This window comes from Podarcis cretensis (assembly GCF_951804945.1).
Source record: "Podarcis cretensis genome assembly, chromosome: 3".
NCBI classification, from domain to species: domain Eukaryota; kingdom Metazoa; phylum Chordata; class Lepidosauria; order Squamata; family Lacertidae; genus Podarcis; species Podarcis cretensis.
In genome coordinates, this window is record NC_137172.1 from 124,905,416 (window position 1) to 124,922,673 (window position 17,258).

The window sequence follows — 17,258 nt, forward strand, 5'->3', positions numbered from 1 at the left end:
TGTCGAAAATTACACCCAAACTCTTGACGGAAGGTGCTGGTACTAGCTGCGCCCCTGCAAGGGATGGGAGTTGGCCCCACAACCCCATATCGTCTCGACCCAGTCAAAGGACCTCTGTCTTGGAAGGATTTACCTTTACCAAGCTCCCACGTAGCCATCCAGCCATCTGAACAGTGTGTCTAGGGCTGAGTCAGGGTGGCCGTCCACCAACAGATGAAGCTGGGTGTCATCAGGATATGTGATTCTAATACAGTGGTACCTCGGGTTAAGTACTTAAGTCGTTCCAGAGGTCCGTACTTAACCTGAAACTGTTCTTAACCTGAAGCACCACTTTAGCTCATGGGGCCTCCTGCTGCCGCCGTGCTGCCAAAACACGATTTCTGTTCTCATCCTGAAACAAAGTTCTTAACCTGAAGCACTATTTCTGGGTTAGCGGAGTGTGTAACCTGAAGCGTATGTAACCTGAAGTGTATGTAACCCGAGGTACCACTGTAATGTTAGAATCCAATTCTCCCAAACCAAAATTCCGGACAAGCTGGGCAAGGGGGCACATATAGATGTTAAAAATCATCGGAGAGAGAATTGCACCCTGCAGTACTCCAAACACAAAGGAGTAGCGCGACGACAACTCCCTCCCCCCCAGTGCCACCCTCTGTCCCTGACCAGAGAGAAATGAGTGCAGCCATTGAAGGACTGCGCCCTGAATCCCCTCATAGGTGAGGTGGTGGTCTAGAAGTTTGTGTTACAGATAGGTAGCCGTGTTGGTCTGCCATAGTCAAAACAAAATAAAAAAATTCCTTCCAGTAGCACCTTAAAGACCAACTAAGTTAGTTCTTGGTATGAGCTTTCGTGTGCATGCACACTTCTTCACATACACTGAAACAGAAGTCACCAGACCCTTCTATATAGTGAGAAGGTGGGGAGGGGTATTACTCAGAAGGGTGGTGGGATTGGGTGAACACTTCAATCTCCCAGGACATTCTATACAAGATCTCAAAATAGCTGTTCTATTACAAAGGAATTTCAGAAATAGACTGGAAAGAGAAGCTGCTGAATTGCAACTTATTACCAAACTTAAAACCATGGAGAGACCTGGTCTGAACAAAGACATTGGATTCTTATCTCATTATACATGACTAAGCCATTTTTCATCTTCTCACCCCTTGCTTTTTCCTGTAAGACCTATTGCAGTCGTTAAGAGTCGTCAACAGGCTCATTACAGCTATCTGCCAATCACCCAATCCCACCACCCTTCTGAGTAATACCCCTCCCCACCTTCTCACTATATAGAAGGGTCTGGTGACTTCTGTTTCAGTGTATCTGAGAAACGTGACTCAAAGAAGTAGGAAGCCCAGGGTTCGCTCTGATTGTTTAGAAATACAGAATCGCTTTGAGGTCCTCTCCCCTAGCATGGAAGACGAAGAGCAGACTCCATTTGAGGATCTCTCCCTCATTACAGTCGATCAGGTATATGAAGACGAGCAGCAAAGTCAGTCCTCAGGGAATGTGCAGGCAACCTTGGAACGGACAGCTCACGGAAGAACCCCGACCAAACCTAAGAGGAGGCGTGTAGTGGTGATAGGGGATTCCCTTTTGAGGGGAACAGAAGCAGTGATCTGTGGGCCTGACAAGATGTCTCGGGAAGTGTGCTGTCTCCCCGGGGCTAAGATCCAAGATGTAACTGAACGACTGCAAGGAATCATAAAACCCACTGACAAATATCCCTTCCTCTTGGTTCATGTGGGAACCAATGACACTGCAAGCAATAGCATCCAGAAGATGAAAAGAGACTATGAGGCTCTGGGCAGGAAATTGAAGCAATTAAATGCACAAATTGTCATCTCATCTGTCCTCCCAGTTGAACGACGTGGCCCAGGGAGAGAGAGAAAAATAGTGGAAGTGAACAGCTGGCTTCGCAAATGGTGTAAACAGGAACGGTTTGGATTCTTAGATCATGGACTGCAGTTTCTTGAAGATGGACTTCTGGCAAGCGATGGGCTGCACCTCACAACGGTTGGGAGGAATGTTTTTGCCAAAAATCTCAGAAACCTCATCAGGAGGGCTTTAAACTGACTAATGTGGGGGAGGGAGACAGTGCTCCTGAAGGTAGGAGTCTGTCAATTGATGAAGATGATCATCCAAATGTCATAGACCAAATGGAGCAAACAGCACGCAGACCTAGTGGTGGGAGGAAAAAATCCTTAAATAAGAGACACGGGGGAATGATTAATGGACTTCAATGTCTGTACACTAATGCGCAAAGCATGGGAAATAAACAAGATGAGCTTGAGCTCTTGGTACAGCAAACTAAATATGACATAATAGGCATCACTGAAACCTGGTGGGATAAGTACCATGACTGGAATGTAATAATGGAGGGATACAATCTATTTCAGAGAAACAGACCAGACAAGAAAGGAGGAGGAGTGGCGTTATATGTCAGGGATGTGTATACCTGTGAAGAGATCCAAGATTTAGAACCTCAAAGCCAAAGTGAGAGCATTTGGGTCAAAATTAAGGGAGAGAAGAATAACAGGGACCTCATTGTGGGAGTATACTATAGATCCCCAAGCCAAACGGAGGACATAGATGATGCCTTCCTGGAACAGATGGCCAAGCATGCAAAAGGAAGGGAGATAGTAGTAATGGGGGACTTCAATTACCCGGATATTTGCTGGATGTCAAACTCAGCCAAGAGCATAAGGTCAAACAGATTCCTCACTGGCCTTGCAGACAACTTCATTGTCCAGAAAGTGGGAGAAGCAACAAGAGGAACAGCCATTTTAGATCTGGTCCTAACCAATGTTGATGACCTGGTTAGTGGGGTAGAAGTGGAAGGATCATTAGGCGCGAGTGATCATGCTCTTCTGAAGTTTACTATACAGCGGAAAGGAGCAGCCAAGCATACTAGGACTCAATTTCTTGACTTTAAGAAAGCCGACTTCATAAAACTTAGGGAAGTGCTGGGTGAGATCCCATGGACAGTAATACTAAAGGGAAAGGGAGTTCATGATGGCTGGGAGTTTGTTAAGAGGGAGATAGTAAAAGTACAACTTCAGGCAATACCAATGAGACGGAAACATGGAAGGTGCCTAAAGAAGCCAGAGTGGCTATCTAAAGAACTTTTAACTGAGTTAACATTAAAAAAGGATGTGTACAAAAAATGGGAAAGGGGGGAAACCACCAAAGAGGAATTCAAACAAATAGCCAGCACGTGTAGACACAAAGTCAGAAAAGCTAAAGCACAGAATGAACTCAGGCTTGCTAGAGAGGTTAAAAGCAACAAAAAAGGCTTTTATGGGTATGTTCGTAGCAAAAGGAAGAACAAAGAAACCGTGGGGTCACTCAGAGGAGAAGATGGTGAAATGCAAACAGGGGACACAGAAAGGGCTGAACTCCTCAATGCCTTCTTTGCCTCAGTCTTCTCCGATAAAGAAAACAATGCCCGACCTGAAGAATTTGGAGCAAATGATTCAGCAGTGGAAACACAGCCCAGAATAACTAAGGAGATAGTACAAGAATACTTGGCTAGTTTAGATGTATTCAAGTCTCCAGGGCCAGATGAACTGCATCCAAGAGTATTAAAAGAACTGGCAGATGTGATCTCAGAACCACTGGCAGTCATCTTTGAGAATTCCTGGAGAACAGGCGAAGTCCCGGCAGACTGGAGGAGGGCAAATGTTGTCCCTATTTTCAAAAAGGGGAAAAGAGAGGACCCAAATAATTACCGCCCAGTCAGTCTGACATCAATACCAGGGAAGATTCTGGAGCAGATCATTAAGCAAACAGTCTGTGAGCACCTAGAAAGGAATACTGTGATCACCAATAGTCAGCATGGATTTCTGAAAAATAAGTCATGTCAGACTAACCTGATCTCGTTTTTTGACAGAATTACAAGCCTGGTAGATGAAGGGAACGCAGTGAATGTAGCCTACCTTGATTTCAGCAAGGCATTTGACAAGGTGCCCCATGATATTCTTGTAAAGAAGCTGGTAAAATGTGGTCTTGACTATGCTACCACTCAGTGGATTTGTAACTGGCTGACTGACCGAACCCAAAGGGTGCTCATCAATGGTTCCTCTTCATCCTGGAGAAGAGTGACTAGTGGGGTGCCACAGGGTTCTGTCTTGGGCCCGGTCTTATTCAACATCTTTATCAACGACTTGGATGATGGACTTAAGGGCATCCTGATCAAATTTGCAGATGACACCAAACTGGGAGGGGTGGCTAACACCCCAGAGGACAGGATCACACTTCAAAACGACCTTGACAGATTAGAGAACTGGGCCAAAACAAACAAGATGAATTTTAACAGGGATAAATGTAAAGTATTGCACTTGAGCAAAAAAAAATGAGAGGCACAAATACAAGATGGGTGACACCTGGCTTGAGAGCAGTATATGTGGAAAGGATCTAGGAGTCTTGGTTGACCACAAACTTGACATGAGCCAACAGTGTGACGCGGCAGCTAAAAAAGCCAATGCAATTCTGGGCTGCATCAATAGGAGTATAGCATCTAGATCAAGGGAAGTAATAGTGCCACTGTATTCTGCTCTGGTCAGACCTCACCTGGAGTACTGTGTCCAGTTCTGGGCACCACAGTTCAAGAAGGACACTGACAAACTGGAACGTGTCCAGAGGAGGGCAACCAAAATGGTCAAAGGCCTGGAAACGATGCCTTATGAGGAACGGCTAAGGGAGCTGGGCATGTTTAGCCTGGAGAAGAGGAGGTTAAGGGGTGATATGATAGCCATGTTCAAATATATAAAAGGATGTCACATAGAGGAGGGAGAAAGGTTGTTTTCTGCTGCTCCAGAGAAGCAGACATGGAGCAATGGTTCCAAACTACAAGAAAAAAGATTCCACCTAAACATTAGGAAGAACTTCCTGACAGTAAAAGCTGTTTGACAGTGGAATTTGCTGCCAAGGAGTGTGGTGGAGTCTCCTTCTTTGGAGGTCTTTAAGCAGAGGCTTGACAACCATATGTCAGGAGTGCTCTGATGGTGTTTCCTGCTTGGCAGGGGGTTGGACTCGATGGCCCTTGTGGTCTCTTCCAACTCTATGATTCTATGATTCTAAGTGTGCATGCACACGAAAGCTCATACCAAGAACTAACTTAGTTGGTCTTTAAGGTGCTACTGGAAGGATTTTTTTTATTTTGTTTTGACTAGAAGTTTGTGGTCAACCATGTCAAAAGCTGCTGACAGATCTAAAAGAATCAACAGCCCCGACCCGCCTCAATCCAGCTGCCTACGGAAGTCATCTGTTATGGCGACCAGAGCCGTCTCGGTCCCATGACCAGAGCGAACACCAGACTGGAATGGATCCAAAGCCGATCCAAAGTCAAATTGTTCCAATGTACAAGTATGTATTATGGTTTGATCCCTGTATGGCCAGCTGCATATTCCTGCATTGCAGGGTGTTGAACGGGATGCTCCTTGGGGTCCCTTCCAGCTCTATTCAATGATTCTATGAAATTAGCCTCAAAGAGTATATTTATCACACTCCCTTGCTATTACATACTAAGGAGATGCTACTGTTGGCTTCACAAGAATATCCTATCCAATAGTAAAATGGGTTTATGGCAACTCCACCAGTGCCCTACCCTTCTGCTTTCTCTTGTAGTGTTTAAACTATATTTTATTTTCTTCTAAACTACAACATTTATGGCTTATTCTAGATATTAATTTTATTTAATGAAAAGAATGGAGGCCTGTGCCATTCTGGCTGGTTTGCAAAATCGCCTACCTTACAAGATCTATGAGCTCCTCAGTTCCCTCGTGACCCAAGTCCTCCATGTGTTTCTGAAGTTCCTGACAGAGACTCCTGGGCATATGCTGCAGATTAGATGTACTCAGTCTTCCCTTCATCATGATATATAACCTGCTCCTATTCTTGTAAAATATTTCTTCAGGAATTGAAGCTTCAAAATCCAAGTGGGAAAAATAACATCAGTCAGAATAAGCTGTAAAGTTTTACTTAAAATACCCTAGAATCTGTGCAGGCATCATGAACAGTTTTGTTTCTATATTTCATGTTGTGTTGTCTTTCAAAATAGGCAATTCTTTCTGATTAGACATAAAAAATATGTAGATACAGACTCTTGACATAATGTGCCCTGGTAAAGTTGGGTGCTTCCTTGTCTTCACTAAATATGTCTTCATTATAGTGTGAATAAGCAACTGAGAATTTCTTAATGGCATATATAGGAATGGCAGACTCCTCTGAGTCTGATGCCATGGCACTCCCACACTGTTTCTTCCATCTAAATTTCATGCTCCCCCCAGTGGAAAAATACAGGTACCTGTATGACACGGAAGTGTACATGGAAGTGCATATTGCTGTAGTTTGCATATTAATCTGTGTTCTAGAACCAGTAAAGTGAATAGGATCAGAATTCATTGTTGTGGAGTGTGTGTTAAGTCCACACACAATAAGTAATTAATGGCATGTTCAGCATGTTTCCTTTACATTGGGGTGGGGAAGATAGTGATCAGTTGATAGGTGGGGGTTAAATCCTGCTTTCCGCAGGGTTAGGCGGCATGTGGGAGTTAGGTAAGTAGTTCCCAGTGAGTTAGTTAGTTCCCAGTAGTGATGTATGGAAGTGAGAGCTGGGCTAATAATAATAATAATAATAATAATAATAATAATAATAATAATTCTATTTATACCCCACATTTCCTGGTTTAAAAACCGGGCTCAGGGCGGCTAACAGCAAATATAAAACATTGATTAAAATGCGACTTTAAAACAGCATAAAATACAACATAAAATACAGCATCAATATCAATAAAATTCAAAAATTCAGGAGTCATTTTTTTTGGGGGGGGGGAACCCGGTCAGTAGACATCAAATGATCACCAGGGTTAACTGGCCAAGTTGGTCCTACAAGGGCCAGCAAGGAGACCAGGGAAGAATTTAAATGTGGGGTCCCAGAAAGGGTTTCTTCATAGAAGAGGAAAGGGAAAAGGGAATAGAGGTTCAGGCTAATTCAAATTGAAGGCCAGGTGGAATAGCTCTGTCTTACAGGCCCTGCGGAAGGAGCTCAAGTCCTGCAGGGCCCTAGTCTCATGGGACAGAGCATTCCACCAGGTTGGAGCCATCACTGAAAAAGCCCTGGCCCTGGTGAAGGATAGTCTGGCTTCCTTAGGGCCCGGGACCTTTAAGCTATTATTATTCATGTACCTTAGGGTCCTCTGCAGAACGTACCAGGAGAGGCAGTCCCGTAAGTACAAGTACAAATTCTAAGTACAAGGGTCCAAGGCTGCATAGGGCTTTAAAGGTTAAAACCAGCACCTTAAACTATACTCCACCGGGAGCCAGTGCAGCTGGTAAAGCACTGGGTGAATATGCTCCCATGGCAAGGACCCTGTGAGGAGCATTGCTGCAGCATTCTGCACCTGCTGGAGTTTCTGGGACAGTTTCAAGGGCAGTCCCGCATAGAGCGAGTTACAGTAGTCAAGCCTGGAGGTGACTGTCGCATGGATCATGTCACATGCATAAAGAAGGCTGATCGCCGAAGAATTGATGCTTTTGAATTATGGTGCTGGAGGAGACTCTTGAGAGTTCCATGAACTGCAAGAAGATCAAACCTATCCATTCTGAAGGAAATCAGCCCTGAGTGCTCACTGGAAGGACAGATCCTGAAGCTGAGGCTCCAATACTTTGGCCACCTCATGAGAAAAGAAGACTCCCTGGAAATGACCGCTCCCCACACGCCTTTTGTGTGGTTGCGTGCAGCCCCCGGATCCCAGTGAGGCTCCCGGTAGTATGGGCTGGCTTCACCCTCCCCAGACTGGATACCTGGAGATCTCTGCCTACCTCAGCCAATCGCCCAATCCTGCCTGGGAGGCATTGCCAGGGGATCAGCCAGGTAGGGGGAGGGACCGTCCTGCCCACACAATGGAAAGTGGATCTTATACCTGCAAAGCGTCAGTTGGCTCCAGAGCTTCTCCCATCCTGCCCTCCCTCAGTTAAGCCTTCTTTTGCAGGTTAACCTCTTCTCCACAGGTACGTGGGTCACTGTTGAAGGGCCAGAAAGGAATTTTCCTGCATTGGCAGGTTTTGCCTTTCCCGTAGCAAAAATGTCACAACTTTGGCAGTTTCAGGCCTTGGGTGGAATCCTTTAGTCTATCTTCCTAAATGGGGGGGGGGGCAGAAGCGGTGACCCAAGCCCCCCTTCCGGCAGTGATCCCAGGGTTCCCCATTAAAGGAGTCTTGAGGAGAGGCATTAGCCATACGCCAAGAGGTTGTCATTGCTTTCCCCTGCGAAGGCAGCAAAACAGGGGGCGGGCTCTCTGCTTGAACATATGTTTTCTAGAGCCAGCCCAATCCCCACACATTCTGGATAACCCTGAAGTCTCCCAGATCCCCGGCTGGGGACTGAGAAGGATAAATGCCCAATGCCTGAGCCAAGGTCTCCCTACATCTAAAACTTAATAAAGTTGTGGCCAATTTTAATCCCATAGCACATTTCTTGAGTCATTATTCCACTCAGGGGTCGCCTGGGGTTGGGGGGACTCCACCTGTCCACACAAAGATCCTGATGTTGGGAAAGATAGAGGGCACAAGGAGAAGGGGACGACAGAGGATGAGATGGTTGGACAGTATTCTCGAAACTACCAACATGAATTTGACAAAACTGCGGGAGACAGTGGAAGACATTAGCCTGGTGTGCTCTGGTCCATGGGGTCACAAAGAGTCGGACACAACTAAATGACTAAACAACAACAACAAATTTAGTGGAAACAAGCTGCAGTGGAATGGAAGCAGTGCTAATGTTTATGAACACAGACGAGAATGGAAATTGTTGCCTTCTTACATCACTACCTGTATAGTGCCTGTATTACTGGAACTGTCTTTAGTAAGGCTAACAACATCTCTGAGGGAGGATAATTTTGAAGTGAAAAACATGAGTGTTTCCCTATAGAATACTGCATTTGGTTTCCCTATAGAATACTGTAATTGGATTAAAATGATTTATAAAAACCCAACGTCCCGGGTCGTTACAAATGGAAGAATTTTGAATTTGATTAGTTTAAATCGAGGAACGAGACAAGGATGTCCTCTTTCTCCGTTATTATTTAATCTGTGCCTGGAACCATTGACAAGAGCAATAATTCAGGATGAGCATATCAAGGGTGTAAAACACAACAAAGATAATTACAAAATTGTATTATTTGTGGATGATATCCTTTTATTTATTACAAAACCAGAAGATACAATTCCAAAAATTATGGAGAAAATAAAAACGTTTGGCAGAATATCGGGATATTCTATAAACTGGACAAAATCAGAGATTTTACCAATTGGGCCAAGGGCTACATTGTATAGAAACCATCAATTTCGGATGTGCAAAGACTTTATTAAATATTTGGGTATAATGATTTCATTGGATATAGACCAAATTGTAAAATTAAATTTGAATCAAATTATAAATGAGATTTTATATATATATATTGAAAGGTGGGGACCTCTAAACCTTTCCCTTTGGGGAAAGGTTAATGTCCTCAAAATGAATGTTATGCAACTTCCAACTAAGGAAGGTGGCTTTGGTCTCCCAAATCTGGAACTATATCACCAGGCCTACCTGCTGAGTAAGACTAATGACTGGAGAGCTAGCAGGAATCCCATTTGGGCTACTCTCGAATATAGTTTCTTTGAACCTCTTGTAGGGTGGGCTAAACTGGGCTCCAATTTTATGAAATATCCTTTTATCCTGGAGACTATTAAAGCACCTATAAAAATTTGGTTGAGTAAAAATAATAAGGATGACCCCTATCAGCATGAGAAATTAACAATTTGGGCCAACCCAAAATTAAAAATTGGAAATCAAGTAATAATTTGGCAAAATTGGATGAAAAAGTGTATTTTGACATTGAATGAATTAATTGATGAAAATTTGTGGAATATAAGACCTTGCAAGTAAAGTATGGATTAACCAGTGAAACACAATGGCAATACATCCAATTGAAACATATGTTGGAAAGGCAGTTTGGCTCTGATGCTATAGCAGTATCGGAAACACCCATGTTGCTACAAGATTTAATCTCTGCAGCAAAAACAAAAAACTCTACACTTGCACCATATAAAACTCTACTCAACAGAAAGAAATATGATTTAGAATATGATAGACAAAAATGGAGTGAAAAGTTAGGGGTACAGATAACAAATGATATATGGGAGTCAAGTATAAAATCAACAGATATAGCCTCTGTGGATCTAAGACTAAGACTTATTCAACAGAAAATAATATTCAGAGTCCACTGGACTCCAGCAAAACTATACCAGGAGAAAATAACAAATGAAGACAACTGCTGGAGATGTGGAAGTAAAAATGTGAACTTAGTACATATGATGATTAACTGCCTGGTGATAAGATCATTTTGGTGTGAGGTGAGGATATATATTGCAAGAGTAATGAAAAGAAATTGTTATTTAGGGGATTTGAATTTAATTCTAAATTATATACCGGAAACGTGGGAGATTACAAGCGGTCAAAAAAAATGGATGTATCGTGCCATATTAGAAGCAAAAAAACCTTGTTTTGATGAACTGGAAGAGCTGCAAAAAGATTCCATTGAGCACATGGATTGACAATATGGACAGACTAGCGACATACGAACAAATTGCATATTGACACAAATTAAGAATGGATAAATATGAAGAAATCTGGAAGGAAGACTTAAGCGGTAAGTCGGACAGTGGTGGGAAGTAGGGGGAGGAGAGGTGGGGAAATATTGTTAAAAAGGTGTAGTCACAGGTATATCAGTACTCAAATCTGAATTGTTAAATTGTGTTATTAGTGTTATTGTGGTTTTTGTTGTATGTGTTTTTTGTGGTTGCTGTTTATATTGAAAAAATGATTAAATAAATTTTTTAAAAAATGAGTGTGTGTGAGAGAGAGAAATACTTGCTCCCTCAGCACATTGCTCCAGTCAAAACTGGAGTCCCCAAAGCTACATTAAAGTAAAAAGATATCCCACTTCACATGTTTCAACCCTTTATCAACTAAAATAGAAAGAAATCATTTCCCCACTGAAATTAAATATCATTTACTTACCTGTACGCTGGACAGACTGCTGCACTGCCTGCTCAAAATCCACATCTTTAGATGTACAAAATGCTTGAAAACCTTCTTCATCAGTTACAAATGTGTATCGTTTTCCCAGCATATACACTGTGAATACTGGTCCATACTGAAAAATATAGTGTTAAAAAAGTTAAGTAGTTTTTATTTTATATATATATATACACACACACACACACACACACATATATATATATATATATATATACACACACACACACACATATATATATATATATATATATATATATATATATATAAAACAAACTGCAGGAAGAATAGACTATGCAACAACTGCAGCAAAAATTTTGTTAGTCCAAAGATGGAAACAACAGGAGTTACCAACAAAAGAAGAGCGGCAGATGAAGCAGATGGACTTTGCAGAACTGGCGAACTGACAGGAAGAATCCGGAACCAGCGAGACCAAGCATTCCAAAAGGACTGGAACAAATTTATATTATATTTGAAAGACAACTGTAAGCAATCAACATCATTAGCAGGGTTATCTGAAGTTCTGTAAGATGAAATTGCTACCTATGCAGGTTGAGTAATATAATATTTTAGGTACTGATACAACAAGGATAGGAAACGAAGCGAAATGTAAAGATGTAAAGTTTAATTTTGTAAACCACCAGACGGGAGGGAGGGAAGTCATTAGGCTCAGTTGAGCCAAAGAGATAAAATAAGAGGGTACGATGTTACGTAATGTGATTATATGTAATCTTTTACATATAAAAATACTGGTATGTAATTTTTATAATAAAAAAGTTAAGTAGTTTAATACAACTACATTTAGGGGGAGCCATTGGGTCCTGCCCATTGGCTCCCCTTCGGCACCAGAAACTCAGCTCCCAGGCAGACATTGCACACAGCAAGCACAAGAAAAGCAATCGTGGCACCTGCCTGCATGCCCAGCCTTCCACTTTTCCATCTATTCCCAACAGCAAGGGCTGGTAGACCGGCTGGCTGGGCTGCCTCACCCAATTGCTTGCTTGCTTACTCCAAGGCTGCATCAGTTCCTGGCAACCAGCACCTCCTGGCCAGCCCCAGAGGCATCATTCGCCTGGGGAGCTTATAGCCAGGGCTGCTGCAACAAACAGCCACACAAGCCTTTGGGAGGCAGAGACACAAGAGGGCATCAGAGGAGGGAGGGGAGGAAACAGGGACAGAGGCCTGTGTTGCCTGCAGTACACCTGACTATCATTCAAGGCACCCCAACATACCACGGCACACAGGTTGAGAAACATTGTTCTAGGGAATGGATTTTGAACAAGGGGGAGGCAATGCATCCATAAGGTATCTCCACCCTGTTACCCATTTCTGAAGATCAGCAGGATAGTAGTTAGGTTGGGAGATATAAAAAAAAACCAAAATGCTAAGTGTGGTTGTTGTGATGAAATAGAGTAAGACAAACTGGCAGCCACAGCCATTCATTCCTTGCTGGGCTGCAAGCACACCGCCTTTCCCTTACATGGCTCTGATTTAAAAGTGCTTTGTGGTCCACACAAACCTCAATTCCTCTCTGGTCTCTGTCCTTGCTTGCCTCTCCTACCCAGTTTCACTCTGTGTTTCTGCTACTCCTCCTCCTTCCTCCTTATGCACAATCTTTCCCACTCTATGAATGTGGCTTATACTCTGTTTCTACCTCTTTCCTGCATGTGGGAACATATGCACAGTTCTAACATTCCCTATTAGGTTTCATTTTTTGCTAATTTGGGAATCACCTGAGTACAGAGAGAAAGAGAGAGACCTCCCACTTTTACATGTCCGGTGTTATTCTGCCTACTTATGCCATCAGCACTGAAGGCTGCATTGAAAATGCAGAAAACAGTATTATCTAAAATCTCTTAGCTGTTGTGAAAGGGGAAAAAAGCAGACTGCATTACAATGAAGTTGCAAAATTTATTATAAAAAACACATTTGTATACATAGTGCTTGAAAATACTCATTTTATAAGACTCTCGTAGAATTCTATTTTAATGCATTCTTTCAACACTGAGTAGCTTTCAGGACAGCTTGAAAAGCACACATGAACTTTAGTAACCTAACACTTGGCTTGTTCAAGGGGAACTGTCCTGTTAGACAAGAACAGCCACATTGTTCTGAACAGTGCCCTAAAGCTAGAGAGAGAGAGCAAATACGTGTCTTAGCATTTCTCTCAGCATGTTATTCCATCATAGTAATTCAGACTATATAAATTGTTTGATAACAGTCAGCTAACACAAAGCATATTAAATTGTAAAAAGCAAAGTACCGTATTTTTCGCTCTATAAGACGCACCAGATCACAAGAAGCACCTAGTTTTTGGAGGAGGAAAACAAGAGAAAAAAAATTCTGAATCTCAGAAGCCAGAACAGCAAGAGGGATCGCTGCACAGTGAAAGCAGCAATCCCTCTTGCTGTTCTGGCTTCTGGGATAGCTGCGCAGCCTGCATTCTCTCCATAAGACGCACACACATTTCCCCTTACTTTTTAGGAGGGAAAAAGTGAGTCTTATAGAGCAAAAAATATGGTAAGTTAGAAACCTGGCTTGTTCAGCTCAAGCTCAAGCCTTTTCATCCTCTCCCTCCCCGATCTCTGTTCTGTGACCGTACTAAATGGTTTCATTCATTCATTCTCCCTCCCCATCCCTGGCTCCCACAGTTCTTACCTTGAGTCTGGCTTGTTTGATGAATTCCAGAGGAGCTTTCCCAAATTTGAAGGCAGCTCCGAACCAAGGGATGCAGCCACGGATACATGGCGGCTCATTGACATTTCTGAATGGAAAGAAAATATGCTTGACAACAAAACCTAGAACCACTGTAAACAGGAGAGCCAAAATGATTTCCATCTTCTTTCCTCTGTAGCAGTTGCTTTTCTGACACAGGCTGCTGCTGTAAGATATAATGCTGCTAGGGGTTACGTCAGGATAGTATTCAAAAAAATCTTGTTTGTACTGCTGCCTTCTTGCGGATGCTATGATAAAAGACAAGTTTATTACATAGTTCAGCTTGCCTCTGGGAGAGGCTAGTTTTACTTTCTAACTGACCCTCAAAATGGACTTCTCTTGTCTCTGTTCTCTGAAACATGAAGCCATATTTCATTTTCCTTCTTGTCCAATATTAACTGTTGTAAGCTATTCTGTTACAAATAATGAAAATAGATCCTTTGTTATTTAACTGTGCATACATTGCCTTGATATTTTCTTTTATATCAATAGACAGTATTATAGTTTTGGAGCCACAGAGCCTGAGCCTGAGCACATTTGGTATTTACAGACATTTAGGAACAGACACAATGCAGACAGGTCCAGGAGCAATGTGTCACAACTGCTGATCATTACTCATTTCTGTCTCTCTCTGTGCACTCCAGTAGTTCAAAAGGACAGGACTTTCCTCACATCCACCATCACATAGACTATGCGAGGCGGTGGTCCAGAAGATCATGATCGACCATGTCAAAGGCTGCTGACAAATCTAAAAGGATCAGCAGTCCTGATCCGCCTCGATCCAGGTGTACTTTTTAATATTCATATTTTCTAAGTGGTGTACAGTAAACCTGCAACTCATGCACATTTAACTTGTGTGCATTCAGCTTTATGCCCTTGGCAAAAATTTATTTTTAATTTTTTATTCTTTAAAGAGGACAGAAATGGATGGGCATCTGGGGGAAAAGACTTTGGCAATCCCACTCGCCATTTACTGTGACCAATTTTAGCTTTAGGTGTGATCCCCAGAATGTAAGCCCTGTGTAAGTTGAGAACTCCTTGTACATAAAACTTTTTTTAAAAAAGTCAAGCACATTGCACTTGTGTTTCTACAATGAGCCTTCATGAGGGACCTGCTTCCAGAACTGTGAGGGGAGAAAGACTCTGTGTGTGCCATTTGGCAATGACTGCTTTTGTCTGCCTTGTCCCACGCTCCAGGCCTGAGAGCCTCCCAGAAGAATTCTGTAGCTGGGGGGGGGGGCAGCTATCCCCCCATCAAGTAAATAAATAAAAATACTTTACTATCTGACTGCGTCCCATATAACTCATTCTGCACCCCCCCCCCACACACAAAATGCCTGCCCACCCTAAAATAAATCCTGGCTATGCCCATGGGCTTTCTGGGCTTTTGGTTTGAGGCACAGGTCGAGGGGTGCCAGATACTAGCATCATCAGCTTTTGGGCTACTTTTGGATAGGAAGTTATTGGAAAGCCTTGCTTTTAATATTGGTGAACTTATGTTCACTTAAATTTTAATGAATGCTAATGCTGGATTCTTTTGTAATGAGATTATATTTTTTATTACATCTCAATAATGTACTTAAAACATTTTTATGTGAACTGCTTTCAGCACATATATATTTGTGGGAAATGTGGTATATAAATAAATTGACCACGAACTGAGTAAAATATCTGTTTATCTTCCAAGCTGTCATACATGTAGATGGAGCTATAATATCCAAATACTGTTGTTACATTCATAGGCAATCTTGGAAAAATACTGGATTTATCTTAAAATAGTTGAGCTTCCCAAAGTGAGCTGATTGTTAGTACTGTATCATGCTGACCTAGCAAGGTTTGGTGATAAAACAAGACCTTTGAATCAAGCTACACTATAGGCTATTTAATCATTAATGAGTATATGCTACATTTTTTTCACAAAACATTTGTCTGCTTACTAAATGTGATGCTGTTTGTCGTCCTTGCTTATAATACATTTATCAAACTTCTGAGTAAATTTTAAAATCCCAAAAATTTGGTATAATACAATTTAAAAAACACACACCAGACTACATTTCAATTAAAAACCAAACTGGTATAAACTCCCTTTGATGCAACTTCCTTGCCCCATTCTCCCTTATACTTACTTGTGGTCTCTTGGGTTCTTTTTCTTCCAGCCACCCTTCTTAGCCCCTCCCTCTCTTTTCCTCAATCGGTCCCTCTTCTGCACATCTGCCTTCAGCTAATTTTTCTATAATTCCTCCACGAAACTTCAGAAATACTCCTCTCATGATCTCTGCAATGGGGAATCCTCCATGCAATGTCTGTCTTACATGCTTTGCCAGCCTCTGATTACTAAGACCCATCGTGGGTTTCTCAAAAATAAGTCATTCCAACGAATCTCATTACATTTTGATGGAGTTACAAGCTTGGTGGATCAGGGGAATGTTGTGGACCTAGATGTATCTTGATTTCAGTAAGGCTTTTGACAAAGTCCCCCATGATATTCTTGTGAGGAAGTTGGTAAAATGTGGGTTGAATGAGGCAACTGTTAGATTTGTAGCTGGTTGGCAGACCAAACCCAAAGTACTCATTAATGGTTCCTAGTCATCCTGGGGGAAAGTGACACATGGGGTGCTGCAGAGTTCTCCTGGGCCCCTTGTTGTTCAGTGTCTTTATAAGCGACTTGGATGAAGGAATTGAGGGGATGCACATCCACTTTGCAGATGACACCAAACTGGGAGGGGTAGCTAATGCCGCAGAAGACAGAATCAGGAATCAACATGACATTAACAAATTGGAGAAGTGGGCCCAAACTAACAAAAGGGATCTTAATAGGGACACATGTACGGTTCTGTACTTAGTAGGCAGAAAGAGCCAGATGCATAAATATAAGATGGGGGACACCTGGCTTACATGTGAAAAGGATCTAGGGACCTAGGTGAACCACAAGCTTAACACGAGTTGACAGTGTCATGCAGCAGCAGAAAAGCCTAACACTACCCTAACACTACAGTAAGAGCTGTTTGACAGTGGAATTTGCTGCCCAGGAGTGTGGTGGAGTCTCCTTCTTTGGAGGTCTTTAAGCAGAGGCTTGACAACCATATGTCAGGAGTGCTCTGATGGTGTTTCCTGCTTGGCAGGGGGTTGGACTCGATGGCCCTTGTGGTCTCTTCCAACTCTAGGATTCTATGATTCAATTGAAGGAGCCAGGGAAAGAGACTGAGATATGATAGCTATCTTCAACTATCTCAAGGGCAGTCACATGGAGGGTGGGGCGGGCTTGTTTTCTCCTGCTTTGGAGGGCAGGCTTTGAGCCAATGCTTTCATATCACAGGAAAGGAGATTCCAACTAAGCTTCAGGAGCTGTTCAACAGTGGAATGGGAGGTTTCCTTGGAGGTTTTTAAGCCGCGGTTGGAAGGCCACCTGCCCTGGATGCTTCAGCTAAGATTCCTGCATTGCAGGACACTGGACTGGATGCCC

At 42.6% G+C, this 17,258-nt stretch overlaps 1 protein-coding gene across 6 annotated transcripts in view; it reads right to left on the reverse strand.

Moving 5' to 3' along the window:
* The window catches only part of CYP39A1 (cytochrome P450 family 39 subfamily A member 1), a 65,009-nt gene extending 50,514 nt beyond the window's left edge, over positions 1-14,495 (reverse strand). For 3 of the 6 annotated variants that reach the window (XR_013837020.1, XM_079969940.1, XM_079969939.1), the window contains exons 1-3: positions 13,739-14,493; positions 11,063-11,198; positions 5,749-5,923 (exon numbers count right to left, since the gene is read on the reverse strand). Coding sequence is in view for 5 of the 6 variants with exons in the window: in XM_079969940.1 (XP_079826066.1) it covers positions 5,749-5,923; positions 11,063-11,198; positions 13,739-13,918 (491 nt within the window). In the remaining variant the exon portion in view is untranslated. Of the gene's footprint in view, positions 1-5,748; positions 5,924-11,062; positions 11,199-13,738 lie in introns of all 6 variants that reach the window. The other 3 variants (XM_079969938.1, XM_079969936.1, XM_079969937.1) reach the window with 3 other exon arrangements.
* Positions 14,496-17,258: the final 2,763 nt, after the last annotated feature.